The sequence below is a fragment of the Suricata suricatta genome, chromosome 1 (assembly GCF_006229205.1).
Source record: "Suricata suricatta isolate VVHF042 chromosome 1, meerkat_22Aug2017_6uvM2_HiC, whole genome shotgun sequence".
NCBI classification, from domain to species: domain Eukaryota; kingdom Metazoa; phylum Chordata; class Mammalia; order Carnivora; family Herpestidae; genus Suricata; species Suricata suricatta.
This window is the reverse complement of record NC_043700.1, coordinates 91,293,649-91,310,365: the sequence shown is the minus strand read 5'-3', so window position 1 is coordinate 91,310,365 and position 16,717 is coordinate 91,293,649. Positions and strand designations below refer to the sequence as shown.

General features: G+C 35.6%; 1 protein-coding gene across 2 annotated transcripts in view; it reads right to left on the bottom strand.

Annotated features, from left to right (window-relative positions):
* The window catches only part of MFSD8 (major facilitator superfamily domain containing 8), a 43,180-nt gene that overhangs the window by 17,278 nt on the left and 9,185 nt on the right, over positions 1–16,717 (bottom strand). For both annotated transcript variants that reach the window (XM_029941117.1, XM_029941125.1), the window contains exons 3-6: positions 10,456–10,499; positions 4,327–4,567; positions 3,164–3,277; positions 257–401 (exon numbers count right to left, since the gene is read on the bottom strand). In XM_029941117.1, the coding sequence (XP_029796977.1) occupies positions 257–401; positions 3,164–3,277; positions 4,327–4,567; positions 10,456–10,499 (544 nt within the window). The remainder of the gene's footprint in view (positions 1–256; positions 402–3,163; positions 3,278–4,326; positions 4,568–10,455; positions 10,500–16,717) is intronic.

Genomic DNA, 16,717 nt, shown 5'->3' with positions numbered 1-16,717 from the left:
AAACCTGCAGTTAGTAAATCAAGACCAAACCTTTAATCTTCAATGACTTTATAATCTAGTCTCATATATCAGAGTGTCTATTATTTCAGTTACAAGTACTATATGCATTAGCTGATCAAACAACAACAAAAAAAGAACACAACCGTAGACATCAAAGACCAAATAAAGACCATTCAGAATAATTATCTTCCAATAATGATCGTGCTTATTTAATTTCACAATCTACAAAAGTAGTTTATCATTTCTATCTGATTACCTTAATAGAGTAAAGATCAGAATAATATTTAAGACTCCCAGGAATGCGCCAAGTAAAACTGGTGCTGTGTACATATTTATCTGCAGCTTAATGGCATCCCATGTCACACCCTTTTCTCCAATAAGTGCAAAACAAGTCTGAAAAACTTAATAAAAGAAAATGTATACATATAAATGATTAAGTGGGAGGCAAGGGCAAAAAAAAGGGAAAGACATTTACTACAAAACTGGAAGCAACTTTATGGAATCATCCATCTATATCACGCATCTCAATAGAGGTAAGGGGACAAAATATTTACTTTTTTCTGTATAAAGCATAAATATTCATATAGTACATAAAAGATATACAATTGATCTGTGGAGTTAGGAAAAAAAAAGTCTAAAACAGCTCCTTAGTGGGACAATAATGAAAAAAAGTTTGAGAAACACTGATATACATACATTCACAAGGTAGTGGATCTAAAGTAACTTGTCAGTATCTTCCTTTTTTTAAAAATATCTCCACAGAAAATTTAAATGATCCAATTTCTTCCATAAAAATTATAATTTCATTATAAGAAATAGAATGTCACATCTGAAGTCAATATTTCAAATTATCACTATGTATATGGTATTCATATCGTACATATTTTAAAATTTGGATCTGTGGCAAAAATCAACTTGGAAGAGAACTGATTTAGAGTCTCTCTCTGGCTCTTCCAATCATTTACATGTAACCTTAAGGTAAGGATAAATAAGATATTATACATAAAACACTTAAAACAGTATCTAGCACATAGTAAGCATTCAATAAATGCTAGTGGTGTTAATGTGGTTATTACAGGAGAGGTTGTCTAATCTTTTTCAGACCTACATTTACTCGTCTAAAGATAATACAAAATATTTAAAAGAGATAACCTTTAAAATACTTTTTCTTTTTGATTATTTCTCTTATTCTCAGGTTTAAAATGTGGCAAATCAATGAACAAGGTGATATAAATTTTAGTATTCATCCTTTTTTTCTAATTTCTGGTCTTTTTTTCTAATTTCCTGTCTGCCTTTGAAATAGCTGAAACTCTCTGAACCTCCGTTTTCTTAGCTCTGAAAAAAGTGGGTTGACCCAAATAATTTCATAAGCCATTCCTGGTTCTAAAATGCTATGAAATCTACTACATGGCTTTACCTCTTTTATTTTATCGTTATTTAATCTTTAAAATACTTCTTACTTACTGAGAACCTAAGTCTATACCAGGTACTGTGCCAGATACTGAGGGAAGAGTGGTAAATGAAAAGACCCAGACTTATGTCCTCATATATTTTATAATATGGCAGTATGCAATTATTCTACTTTTGTACTTATATTTTACTCCAAAATACTAAACTGACAGCTCAGAGCCTGGAGCCTGCTTCAGATTCTGTGTCTCCCTCTCTCTCTACCTCTCCCCTATGTGCTGTCTATGTCTCTATCTCTCTCAAGAATAAACATTAAAAAAAATTTTTTAAGGAAAACAGTGGAAACGGAGGTGAGGGTAGGATATTAAAATATATGGAACTGGATTCAAAGTAATGGTATTCATAACTGTAATATTCAAAGCACGAACCAATAATATAATTGTTCAATGTTTTTCTTTCTTATTTATTCACTTTTTTAAAGGCTTATATATTTATTTTTGGGAGACATAGAAAGCTGGGGGGAAAGGCAGAGAGAGAGAGAGAGAGAGAGAGAGAATCCCAAGCAGGCTCTGCACTGTCAGCACAGAGCCTGATGTGGGGCTCCAACTCACAAATCATGAGATCATGACCTGAGCTGAAACCAAGAGTCAGATGCTTAACCAACTGAACCATGCAGGTGCCCCTTCAATGTTTTTTTTTAAGCATAAAAATTACTAATTTATCTAATCAGCAAAAACTTGTCTTGGAGAAGTACTAAGTTTTATTGTTTTACATTCAGCTAAAGGATGGATGCTTTGAAGAACAGTCTTTAAGTAGTCTTCCATTTTCTTCAACCTCAGAAAAGTCTGAAAAGAATGGGCAAAGAGCAAAAGAGTAAAGAACTTTCTATACCTTTCTTCAAATCCTTTGGTCAAAAGAATTTTGTTTCTGGGATGTCTGGGTGCTTCAGTTGGTTAAGTGTCCAACTTCAAATTTTTTAAAAATTTATTTATTTATTTTGTGAGAGAGAAAGAGCACAAGTAGGGGAGAGGCAGCAACAGAGCAAGAGAGAGAGCATCCCAAGCAGGCTCTGCACTGTCAGCACAGAGCCCGCTTCAGGGCTCTAACTCACCAACTGTGAGATCATGACCCAAGCCAAAATCAAGAGCGGAAATCAAGAGTCAGACATTTAATGGACAGAGTTACCCAGGCGCCCCCAGCATCAAACTTTTGATTTCAGCTCAGCTCATGATCTCACAGCCCTGGAATCAAGCCTCACATTGGGCTCTGCACTGAGCCTGGAGACTGCTTGATTCTCTTTTCCTCTCTCTCTGCCCCTCCCCCGCTTGCACACATGCACAGGTACACTCTCCAAAAAAAAAAAAAAATTTTTTTTAAGAATTTTGTTTCTAATAAACAAGAAGAAAGCTAACTATAATGGAGATGTCAAGCTAAATGATTATTTCACAGAACATACACTATGGAGTCAGATAGAGTTAGGTTTGAATCTCATATTTCCCGTTTGTTACCTGGCTGACCTTGAATAACTAACTTAGACTCTCTATGCCTTGGTGTCCTAATCTATAAAATGGGACTAATATTATTTACTTTAGAGAACATTTGTCAACAAAGAGCCTAGCCTCCTGCTGGATCAAAAGTATTAGCTTCCCTACCTTTCCTTTTAGCTATGAGGTTTTATACTTGGCTTCCATTTAACATTTGAATCTCAAAAGTTCTCCCAATTCAAATTCAAGTAATGACAAGTAAAAATTCCTACCTGGACCTAGAATAAAACCTAATGCTTGACATGCACTTGTGTTTGCCATGGAACTTATTCTTTCCTGAAGGGAAGTAGCACCAGCGATGTATGATCTAACAACTGCTACATTTCCTAAAACACAATAATCCAAAGTCAAAGAAAATATTCTTCAATTTATAAAATTCATCTTAATTTGGCTTTATATAGAACAAAAATATTATTCTATAGTACAGCCACATTTCTTCTTTATGATCATACAAAGCATATACATTGAGCAAATATATCAATTAGTGAAAAATCTTGCTTTTAGCAACATGAAAACACAATGAAAGACCTGAATAAGTGAAAAAATAACATTATAGAAATGTTTCAGATTCTGTTTCTCTCTCTCTCTCCCTCTCTCTCTGCCCCTCCCCCACTCATGCTCTGTCTCTGTCTCAAAAATAAATAAACTATTTAAAAAAATAATAATCACATAATATGTATAAAACAGTAACATCACAAAAGTAAAATGCCATTCTTTAATTCTTATAAAGTAAATACAATACTTAATAAAGTATGGAGAAAGAACTGAGTAAATGGCAAACTACTGATTGTTACAACTATTTTTAAAACAAAGACATCACAAACTCTACATGCTTAAATGTAATATAAGAAACAGAAAAAGACCCACTAACACTTTGACTCAAAAAAAATTGTTAAAAAAATGTATTGAGTTCTTATTATGTTCAAGAAACTCTTCAAAAAAGAGGCCACAGAATATTTTAGGAAGTCATAAATTACCTCTAATTATAAAAAGTTTACTATCTGGTTGGTGATAAAAGATGAAAACAGAGCAAAACAATATTATCAGCAAGTGCCACAGACGTGCTAGAGACAAGAAAGATCTGTTAAGGGGTAGGCTAACCTAAGAATGCTTTATGGAAGCTGTGGAACTTGAACTGAATCTAGAAGGATGAAGAATGATGGGAACAGAATAGAGAAACTATAGGTAATGGGAATATCATGAACAAAGGCCAAAATGATGGGAAGATATTTGTCTGTCTGCAATGAGGAAACTATATGTTGAGTCGTGACCTATGATATTGAGAAGGGGTGGCACCAGGTGAGAGAGTGCAAATTCAGGGTGAATGTGAATCTGAACAGCCAAACACATACATACATACATACATACATATTACCTGCTCCAAATCCCACCAAACCACGAGCAACCAACATGTAGTATTTATTATGAGAAGCTGGAACGTGGACATATGCATAGAGGCAGTTAGCCGCAACCGAAATGAAGATGGAGACAATAAGAGGTTCTTTTCTTGGTCTATAATTAGACCACAAACCAAATACAGGTGAAGCTACCATTTGGCCAAGGCTATATGAAGCAATAACCCAGCCCAAAAAACTTGCATCAGCTGTCTGGTCAATCTGCAGAAAAAAGGACAATGCTTTAAGAACTGTTATTCAAGAAAACTGAAGTTTGAGACCTAAACACATTTTTCTGACTATGCAACATTTCCTATTTAAGTAAATAAAAACAATAATTCTAACATAAGTTTTGTAACATTACTACTTATAGTAAGAGATTCAAACTTCTGACAGTACAATTAAATGTCCTACCAATTCACTATATACTAAAAACAATACTTGGAAGCTTCACCTTTTAGAATGATTATAGGAATTTTTGGTTCATAAAAGTCTTGCTAAAAAATAATCATATTGGGGGCACCTGTATGGCTCAGTTAGTTAAGCATCTGACTTTGGCTTAGGTCATGATCTCATAGTTTGTGGGTTCGAGCCCTGCGTCGCGCTCTGTGCTGACAGTTCAGGGTCTGGAGCCTGTTTCAGATTCTGTGTCTCCCTCTCTCTCTGCCCCTCCCCTACTCGTGCTCTGCCTCTCTCTGTCTCAAAAATAAATAAACTATTTAAAAAATAATAATCACATAATATGTATAGAACAGTAACATCACAAAAGTAAAATGCCATTCTTCAATTCTTATAAAGTAAATACAATTAGTTAAACTTATGCTACTCCATAAGCTAAATAGCCATTAGCACTGTAAATCCTTTTTTTTTTTAAACTGGGCCCCATAGTCAAATGCTTAAAGAAGAGAATGAAAACACAAAAGCTGAATTATCTCATTAAATCTATTTTTAAGTCTTCCTCTCAACATGAATGACTCAGGGTTCTACCACTGAAAGAGGGTTTATGTATCATGATAAATGTTGAGGAGATAACCAAATGATTAAATTCAGAAAATAAAATTCTTTCAAAAAATAGAAAATTTTACTTTATAAAAGGGACTATGGAATAAATTAACAGATTTAAAAAAATATATATATATATGGTACACTATATAGTAATTTGGAAACAAGAACCATTAAATTTTTGGAAATAAGAGGTGGTTGGGTGGCCCAGTCAGTTAAGCTTCTAACTTCAGCTCAGGTCATGATCTCACAGTCTCAGAGTTTGAGCCCCGCGTTGGGCTCTGTACTGACAGCTCAGAGCCTGGAGCCTGCTTCAGATTCTGTGTCTCCCTTTCTCTCTGCATTCCCCTCCTTGTGCCCCATCTGTCTCTCAAAAATAAATAAACATTTTTAAAAATTTAAATTTTTAGGAAATAAGATTAAACATATATAAAGTGGTAGAACAACTTAAGGAAACCATGGCCTTTTCTTTTTTAAAGATATTTTTAAATAGTTTAAAATGAAAATATTTAGGTACATTCTCTTGTGGGGGATGAGAAGTAAGAGTGAATACATATAATGATATACAATATTAAAGTTCTAGCCTTTAAAATATCTCTTATTTTAGGCACTCTGGCTTTTATTTTCTACCCATATTACCTTTAGCTCCTTTGATCACTCTATTAAAAATATAAAATAACTTCATGTCATAAAATTTTTTAAATTAATTTTCAAAAAAGCAGTGAAAACTCAATTTTAATGTTAAATGTGTAGTGGTTTGAAAGCAAAAGGATCAAAGTGCCTTCTCAAGGTATCAATTGATCATAGTCAAGTATGTGTTTCAGGGACAGAAGCTGACTCTTGCGGATAGCTCTAAGAATATTAACAATATTTTCCAGAGACCAATGGAAACTTTTATTTTAATTGGATACTATTCTTCACAGTGACTAGAAAACTGGAATCTGTTAGAAAACTCTGCTAGAATTTTAACAGGAAAGTAAAACAGTTTGGGAGATACAGGTTCTACACCACGGAAGGTGTCACTCCAGTAACTGAACTGTTATCTGCACTCATGTGTGTTTCTTTTACAGCAGTAACAGCATCTTATTTCCAGTCCTCTGGCCACCTCTGGTGATCTCTATTATGCCATTTTGGGGATAAAATCTAAACTGCTTATTATGAAAAACTAGCTCACAAGTTGGCCACAGTCTCTTCTCTAGCCTCGTCTTTCTGCATGTATCATTCCCCCAATACTAACTTCCAGCTACATAAAACTGTCTGAAGTTTCCAAAATGAGTCAAATTCTTTGCTTCCAGGCCTTGGCACTGAATTCTCTAATGCACCCTTCTACCAGCTATGACTTCCCAACCTCCTACTTTTCTTCAGGAACCTAATTTCTACAGACATTCAGAAGTCAGCCCTGGTATAACTGATTTTTGACAGTCTTCCAGAATTTCTATAATTTGGATTAGCAACATTGCCCTAACAGCCCATGTCTGTCTGTCTGCCCACCTATCTCTCTCTCTCTCTCTCACACACACACACACACACACACACACACACACAATTTTAGACCTTTATCCACATATACTGTAAAGTAACCATATGTAATTAACTTGTTTGCAAAAGAAGTTCAGTAAAAGTTGGAACTATATCTTCTCAAAAAAAAAAAAAACCCCACAAAAAACCTCCCCCCATCATGGTCATTTCAGAAGTAAAAAAAAAAAAGAAAACAAACCACACACTTCAAAGTACATGGTATTGAATTTCACACATTACTTTCTAAACATATTAATAATATTGACAAAGTCAAAGTTCTGGAAATCTTCCTTTTTGGTATGGGAACTAAGATATGAATATTGGTGTTTAAGCATTTTAAACTTTTATTTATAGATGATTGCTTATTAATTCAATTAACAGTCACTGAGTCTTTCTCTGTGACAAAAACATGCTAGGCAATATGGATACAAAAGATGGGTTAACACAAAGTTTCCAAATCAGGTTTCATCATAGTGAAGTTTCCAAACTAGATTTTACTTATCTGGTATTTGAGTAGCTGGGAGAAAAATAACCACATGCTTCAATTTTTTATCTGTTAAATAAGAATAACTTCACAGAGTTGTTAAAAGAATTATTTGAGCAACGTAGAGTGCTTAGGGCAATGTCAGCATATATATGCACTAAATGAATATTACCTATGTGATAGAAAAACTAATATTTCTTAGAATTTTGTTTTTACTAATATGTCAGTTTTATTATTATATTTTATTATAATTCATACATTATAATTTCCACTATCTCCCTGGCCCTATAAAATAACTTATCCTTCCAATCCAAAATCGAGTTTTATAAGAGTATGAATCTTCCTGGAAGTTTATCTCATATCTGGGCAACCGAGCCTCAGGAATCACTTGCCTGATGGCTGTCTATCAGAGATTTACACTGGTGCAAAATTCCTTTCAGACAAATTATTTACTGTTTTGTTTTGTTTTGTTTTCTGGATTTTTTCTTGGGAAGGGGGCTTAATCTCGCTTTTTATCCTTCTCACAGATGGCTTTCAGCTAAATAGTATTTTTTAACATGCTATTGGAAAAGAGACAGAAGCCTTAAATTAAGAATTAATGAGTTTAAGACAGTAGGCAACACAGCACTGTCGTTGAGTCAGATCTGGGTTTCAGATAGGTTTGGCTCTGCTATCTTCTAGTTGTTATGACTTGAACAACCTACCCAGCTTTCTGACTATGAGTTTCTTCACCTGTCAAACAGGAGTGATAATAATCACTTCATAGGGTTGCTATGGATATCAAAAGGTGAAAAGTTTAGTATTGTACCTGGCACAGAGTGAGCTCTCACTATTATTATGAAATAACTTGAGAAAAGTTTTTTAGTGAAATTGTTACATTTGTATTGCCAAAGAACTAGTTACAAGTTCAAGTACTCACTAAATTTACCTTTGAAGAGCTTTCAAATATCTGGAGAAAGGAGTATATGTTTTCAAAATTCAACATATTGTGCTGAGTAGACCTAATTATTGTAAATACCCTTCTTTTGAGGTTAAGCAGACTAGATACAGAGACCATAGAAATAAAGAGTTTTGATACATGGAAATATATTTTTGGCAAAGAAAATATTGCTCTAGAATTGTTAAATATTGCTAATTCTCATAACTGTGCCAATAAGGAAATAATTTTTAGCATCATGGCTAATAATTTCATGTCAAATAATTTTTTGATTAACTTTCAAAATAACAATGAAAATGTGGCACCAACTCAGTAAAAAAATAAAATTTGTATTTTTGTCCTTATTCCTTTTATAATATCAAATATTTTACAAGTTAGCATTTTCAAAAAGTTAAAAATTCATAAAAACTAAAAAATCTAAAATGAAGCATAAAATGCCAATAAGCTTCTTGTATCTCAGGCATTATTTAATAACAGGAATAATAGATGATAGGGATAAAGATAGTATGGAAGAAGGTGGAAGGGAAGGAGAGATGAAGGGAGAAACAGCATCTCAGAAAAAAACAAAGAAAAATGTATAAAGGCCCCAGGAACCTAGGTTCATTCAAGTAGATACATCTAATAAATTGTTGGCTATAGATCTAATATGAGCCAAGGCTTAGGATTTAATCTACAACACACACACACAACACACACACACACACACACACAGCCCAACTTTTGGGAAAAAACAACATGTAAGGAACAAGTTAATAAAGAAAACTCACAAAAGAACAAATATTTAAAGAGCAAAGCTAGGACAGAGAAATGTACAGAAGCTAAGAAAGGGTTTTCAGAAGCAGGGAGGTGTGCCTGGGTGGCTCAGTCGGTTGAGCATCCGACTTTGGCTCAGGTCATGATCCCACGGTCTGTGACTTCGAGCCCTGCGTTGGGCTTTGTGCTGACCGCTCAGAGCCTGGAGCCTGCTTCCAATTCTGTGTCTCCCTTCCTCTCTGCCCCTCTCCTGCTTGTGCTCGGTCGGTCTCTCTCTCTCTCTCTCTCTCTCTCTCTCTCTCAAAAATAAACATAAAAAATAAAAAAAGAAGCAGGGAGAGGTCGACAATGTCAAACGCTACCCAAATGTCATGCAAAGGACTGAAAAGTATTTATTTGGTCAGCAATCAAGTCACTGGAAACCTTATTAAGAGCAGTTTCAGGGTAGCAGAGGAATGAATCAGATTGTAGCAGGTTCAAGAGTGACTAGGAGGGGCGCCTGGATGGCTTAGTCGGTTAAGCCTCCGACTTCGGCTCACGTTTGTGGGTTTGAGCCCGCGTCGGGCTCTGTGCTGACAGCTCAGAGCCTGGAGCCTGCTTCTGATTCTGTGTCTCCCTTTCCCTCTGCCCCTCCCCGCTCATGCTCTGTCTGTCTCAAAAATAAATAAAACATTAAAAAAAAAAAAAAAGAGTGAATAGGAGGTTGGAGTGTACTGGGAACTCCATCAAGAACCTTAACTAAAATACTGTTATAGATGAATTATGTCTGCAACTTATATACTGATTTTTAGCAAATTCATTCCTGCAGATTTAAGATAGAATAGACATATGTTATATGTCAAATATTGTTTTTTTTAAATAACTGGCAGGACTTGATGATTAACTGACGCCAGGGCACCTACTAAACTTGCATCATCTTGTCATCCCTTCTTCCCCATCTAGTAACCGCAGCATCAAAATACATATATTACCTATTCTTTTCACAATGTCACTGGACAACCCAAATTAATCCTATGGGAAAGCACAAAATTATTCCATAAAAATGTCATTTGTAACTTTCAGGAATTTAGACTATCTGTAATCTAGTTTCCTTTTCATCAGGGAGGGGGCACTGATGGGATATGAAAGTGGCTAATAAGTAGGTGAGCATACATCTACATTTGTCTAGGACTATCCAGGTGTAATTCTGGATATTCCTGGCATAGTGCTCCCTTCACTTCAAGAGTGTTCTGGTTTGCACTGTGAAGCACTGGATCGCCTTACTAAAAGCCTCTTTTGAGGAATTATTATATCAAGTCACACTAGTGAAGACTAAATCAGTAGACTGTCAAAGAGACTGTCAAGAAAACTCTTAACTATGTAAGAGTCACTACTACTATAGCTACTTAAAAAAATAATAGATTGAAGTATACAGACCTTTTGGAGATATGGCCATATTGACATTATCACAATAGAAAATCCTGTAAAGAAGCAAATTCTGTTAATTTTAAAATGTCATCACTATTTATAGATATAATTTTTTGAACTATAAGATGGATTAAAATATTCTCAATTTACAAGTTTATGCCCTAAAATCTTTTGTATTAATCAATGGAGTTATATTTATCAGAAGGAAAATAAATGTTAAAGACTTGAAAATCATATGTAATTATAGTCCCTGGCCATAATTAGGATAATAAAAGCAGAAGACCTATTTCTCCTTATTCACATGTCTTTACTGTAAACAGAAACTTTGGAAAGTTTTATAAGCCAAAATGAATGGACAAAAGGCCACTCTGTTACAGAGGAAGTGGTAGACTTCTAATCTGTGTTGTTTGGCAGAGATCATTAACAGTTAGGGAAGTCTAGGAAAAGGGAAAATGATCATATAAAGGAGGCAGTGGCTATAAAGAATCAAAAGGCTTCAAGATGGCTCTGTAATGCCCAAAATTTCAATATCACCCCCAAAAACCAGAGACCACCAGGGAGACCGAGTCACGCATGCAAAAGCAAAGGGTAGTTTTATTACGGCTTAGGCTCGCTGGGCCTAAGTTCGGTCTCACGGCCTTCACCAACGCAGTGGATCTGTGCTGAGAGCCCCGAACAAGGGCTGAGTAGGGTTTTTATGGGGTTTAGGAAGGGGGAGTTAACAAGAAATTGTGACATCCAATCATTATTGTGTAACAGCATTGGCAGCAACTTTAACCATACACGTTGTTCAAAGCGTTCGTTACTTTTGACGGGACCAAATTACAACATTTAGGGTATCTTTGAAATTAACCAATTACAGGGCGAGCCTAGGGTCTTGTTCGGAGACTATCGGGGTTAACTTTAACATTAGGTAACAGGGTACTATCTAAAGTTCCCATCTGCAGGTCTCACCCTTAGTTAGGAATGTGGAGAGTGGTAGCTGGCCTTCCCTGATTGGGTGTTGGGAAGGTGGTCTCTCTTGCTCTAGGCAATGTGTAACTGCCTGTTAGTTTCAGGGAATTGAAACCTAGGCCTTCTATTTCAGAGGGGAAACTTAAAGCCTGTCATGGCATCTATTTGGTTTAGCCTTACAGCTCTACCTTAAAAAAGAACTCATTATCTCTGCTACCCTTTACTGCTTAAGATTTGTCATGATAAGCTTCAATCCTGTCAATTTTAATGTTAGGCATGTCCAATCAAAATTCTATAAAGGCTATTTAAAAAAAACACTTTTATTAAGATATACTTCACATACCATAAAATCTACCCATTTAAACTATTCAAGTCAGTGGGTTTTAGTATAATCAAAACCATGTGCAACCATCACCATTTGAGTCACATCACAAAGAAACTCTGGACCTTTTAGCTACTACTCTGCTGCTTTCCATTCCATTGCCCACCAAGCCCTAAGCAACTACTAATCTACTTGTCTCTATGGATTTTCATATGAATAGAATCAGGCTACACGTGGTCTTTTGTGTCTGGCATCTTTCTAAGCATAATGTTTTCAAGCTTCATCCATGTTGTAGCAGTTATCAGTACTTCATTCTTTTTAGAAAGCCTATATTAAAAATAATTTAATTATTAGTTTCATTTTAGTGTATTTTGAATTGACATTGATTTTGATGAAAAGAAGACTGAAAGAGTAAACCAATATTTGAAATCAAGGCTATAATTTCATAATCAAGAAACTTAAAGAGGTAAAATGTTTAACATGCTAATTAAAATCTAAAGTTATATAAGCTTTGTGTCTGAAATAAAACAATATTAGCACAGAGATCAAAACGATGAAAAAAGTTGCATCAATTCTGTCATTCTGTGTAACTACTGGGAGCTTTTGTGTTTAAATTTTTTGGACGACTTAGACATTTGAAAGCTGCTAGAATTGATCTTGAAGAAACAACCACATGGATAGTATTCTAGTTTTTGGAATTAATAATGGGGTTTTTGTGACTATGTTCAATGTATCTTTATGTTTACATCTTTTCCTAACTATAAGTATATATATTGCTTCATGTGAAACTTTGCAAAATTAAAATGAGTAAGAGGATTCTTTGATCATCTATGATTGGACATAGGTTTATGTATCTGATTATATGGCCTAAGAATTGCAAAGATCAGTTTTGACAAGTCATTATCTAATCTGCAGACGTTAACTTCATTAAGAAAACCAGTAGATTGGAATTCAGTTTCAGTATTGCACAGTGGGCTTCCTTAATGCCTCATGCTAAAGTGTTTGCATAAGATATCTCTCCTCTCTTCCCTTCCCCACTCTATTTCTTAAAAAAATGACATTAATGTAATTAAAGAACATTAATGTGTTACTTTTTTCCCCGTTTTTATACTTTACTATTTATTTTTTACTTTTTAGTGACAGGATTATATATTCCAAGTTTAATAAAAAATATTGGGGGGCCTGGGTGGCTCAGTTGGTTAAGCGGCCGACTTCAGCTCAGGTCATGATCTCACACGGTTCATGGGTTCAAGCCCTGTGTCAGGCTCTGTGCTGACAACTCAGAGCCTAGAACCTGCTTCTGATTCTGTGTCTCCCTCTCTCTCTGACCCTTCCCCACTCACACTCTGTGTCTCTCTCTCAAAAATAAACGTTAAAGAAAATTTTAAAAATAAATATAATTTAAAAAATTTTAAAAATCTAAAGTTAAATTAAATTTTGCCATTAACAGTGAAATTATTTCCTATAATTTTAGATAATTGAGTACTAAAAATTAAAAGTATTTCATTTTATTTATTTTAATTCCAGTATAATTAACATACAGTGCTACATTAGGTTCAGGTATACAACACAGTGATTCAACATTTCTATATATTACCCAGGGCTCATCATGACAAGTGCACTCCTTAATCCCCATCACCTATTTCACCCATTCTCCCACCTTCCCCTCCCCGCTGAAAACCATCAGTTTCTTCTCTATAGTTAAGAGTCAAGGTGCCTGGGTGGCTCAGTCAGTTAAGCCTCCGCCTTCAGCGGGTTCAAGCCCCACAGGCTCTGCTAACAGCTCAGACATAGCCTGGAGCCCACTTGGGATTCTGTGTCTCCCTCGCTCTCTGCCCCTCCCCCACTCACATTCTGTGTGTGTGTCTCTCTCTTTCAAAAATAAATAAACCTTAAAAAGTCTATTTCTTGGTTTGTCTATCACTTTTTTTCCCTTGGCTCATTTGATTTGTTCTTAAATTCTACATATTAGCAAAATCATATAGTATCTGTCTTCCCCTGACTAACTTATTTGGCCTAACATTAATACACTCTAGCTCTATCCATGTTTTTGCAAATAGCAAGATTTCATTCTTTTTATGGCTGAATAATATTCCATTGTTATTACATAAATTATTTATGTTATTACATAAATTATGTTATTACATACATTAAAGAACTTTATTTTTTAAGTGTTTATTTATGAGAGTGTGCAAAAGTTGGGGGAGAGACAGGGCCCAGAGGATCTGAAGTGTGCTCTGTGCTGACAGCAGAGAGTCCTATGAGAGGCTTAATCTCAGGAACTGTGGGATCATGATCTGAGCTAAGGTCACACACTTAATCAACTGAGCCATCCAGGTGTCCCATAAATTAGCAGTATTTTATTTTAACTTTTTAGTGTTTATTTTTGAAAAACAGACAGAGACAGAGTGTTAAGCAGGGGAGGGACAGAGAGAGAGGAAGACAGAATCTGAAGCAGGCTCTGCAAGACTGTGTAAGAAATTATTAAGATTGTATAAGAAACTATAAGATTGTGACCTGAGCCAGAGTTAGATGGTCAACTGACTGAGCCACCCAGCTGCCCATGAAAGTATTTTATTTTTTTTTTAATTTTTTTAATGTTTTATTTATTTTTGATAGAGAGAGAGACAGAGCCTGAGAGGGGAAGGGGCAGAGAGAGAAGGAGACACAGAACCAGAAGCAGGCTTCAGGCTCTGAGCTAACTGCCAGCACAGTGCCTGACGCGGGGCTCGAACCCACAAATGTGAGATCTGACCTGAGCCGAAGTCGGAGGCTTAACCGACTGAGCCACCCAGGCGCCCCCCCATGGAAGTATTTTAAATGAAAAACAAAAACAAAAACAAACAAACAAACAAAAACTACTGCAGAGGTTGCTACCTACACAACACTCATTTTCCCCCTTCCTACTTCCTGATAGAATCCCATGTTTATTCAGGTATCCATCATTCCTCTCCTACATACTCTCTGCCTCTCAAAATAAATAAACTTAAAAAAATTAAATGAGGTTCATAGGCAGCAAAAGAAAAAAAACAGATACATTGAACTACATCAAAATTAAAAAGTACTGTGAATCAAAAGACACAATCAGTAGAGTGGAAAGAAGAGTCCTAGAATGGTAGAAAATATTTATAGGGGGAGGAGGGAAAAGAGATGGTGGTAATGGAGGAGGGCACTTGTGGGGAAGAGCACTGGGGGTTATATGGAAACCAATTTGACAATAAACTATTTTTAAAAATATTTATAAATCATTTATCTGGTAAGGGGTTAATATCCAGAGTATATAAAGAACTTCCACAATTCAACAACAACAAAAAACATGATTATAAAGTGGGCAAAGGAATTTCATAGACATTTTCCCAGATATACAAATGGCCAATATACATATGAAAATACCCCCAACATTACTAATCATTAGGGAAATACAAGCCAAAAAAACCATTAGATATCATTTCTTGCCCATCAGAATGACAACTATTAAATAAACATAAAAGTTGGTGAGGATGTAGAAAAATCTGAACACTGCCTGTCTGTTGGTGGGAATGTATAAATCGTATAGCAGCTGTGGAAAACAGCATAGACTTCCTCAAAAAATTATAAATAGAATTATCATGTGATTCAGCAATTCCACTTTTTAAAAAATTATTATTAATGTTATTTATTTATTTATTTATTTATTTATTTATTTATTTATTTATTTATTTTGAGAGAGGGAAGAGACAGTGCAGGGGAGGGCAGAGAGAATCCCAAGCTCAATTCAGGTCTTTGATGGGGTTTTTGAATGTCAGGGGTTCAGAGACTACAGCCAAGAAAGAATTCTTTAGATGCATTTGGTACAAAAAAGGTGATTTTATTAAAGTACAAGGACAGGACCCATGGGCAGAAAGAGCTGGGTTATAAGGGTGACCTTTTATATATCATGCAGTTGGAGGAGATCAAGTCAAGAGAAGTTCGAAAAGGGATTTTCATATGTTAAAGAAGATTCATAAGATACCAGAGGCCTAGGTACTGTCAGGCTAAAGTTGTTTTTCCTCCAGTAAAGCATTAATATTAGGACAGTAGGAGTTTCCTGAAGAAATGTTTTACTCTATATTTGCCACAAGTATTTGTCAATGGGCTGCAGGTTATAAGAAAATTTAATTTTACCTGCCATTACCTTCTTGCCTTTGTTCCCCCCATGACTATGGAGGGGAGCTTCAGGAAACTTGTCTACAGGTTTTTGGAGATTAGGCTGTTGCTAAGATTGCCTTTTTCATGTAATCTACTAAGACATTTGTAAACTGATGGAGACTCATGTCCTATATGAGTGTGATATCTATCATTTGTTTTCCATTCCTTTGTTCTTGGGCAGCCAGGAGTGTCTAAGGAATATCATACATATCCCACCTGGTGAGAGGGATGGTGCACATGCTAGCTTGTGCTTTGCCCTTAGCTTCCTTTCTGCTCCCTCATCAGCTTGATCTCACGAAACATGAGATCATGACCTGAGCTGAAAACAAGAGTTGGACACTTAATCAACTGAGTCACCCAGGCACCCCTCAGCAATTCTACTTCTGACTGTACATACAAAAGACCTGGAAAGCAGGATATGAAAAAGATACTTGCACATTAATGTTCATAGTAGCTATTCATGAGAGACAAATGGTAGAAGCAACCCAGGAGTTTGTCAACAGGTGAATGAATAAACAAAATGTGGTATATACTAAAGGGCATCAGAACATGCCGCCCCCAAAATCTGCCACTTGGGCATGCTGATTATTTTGAAGTAAAGGCAACTAACAGCAGATGCATGAAGAGCTCTCTGCCCTCCCCCTTTCTGCCTAAAACAGGCATAAATTTCCCTAGGAAGTTGCTTTCCCAGGACCAGGATTCTTATTCCTGCAGATAGAGAATCCATGTTGAGATGTGACTGTACAAATAACCCTTACTAAAATCTTCCTTCAGTGTTCCTCATATATTCCCTAGTTACTTTCCTACAACTTACCATCCATTGAAGCC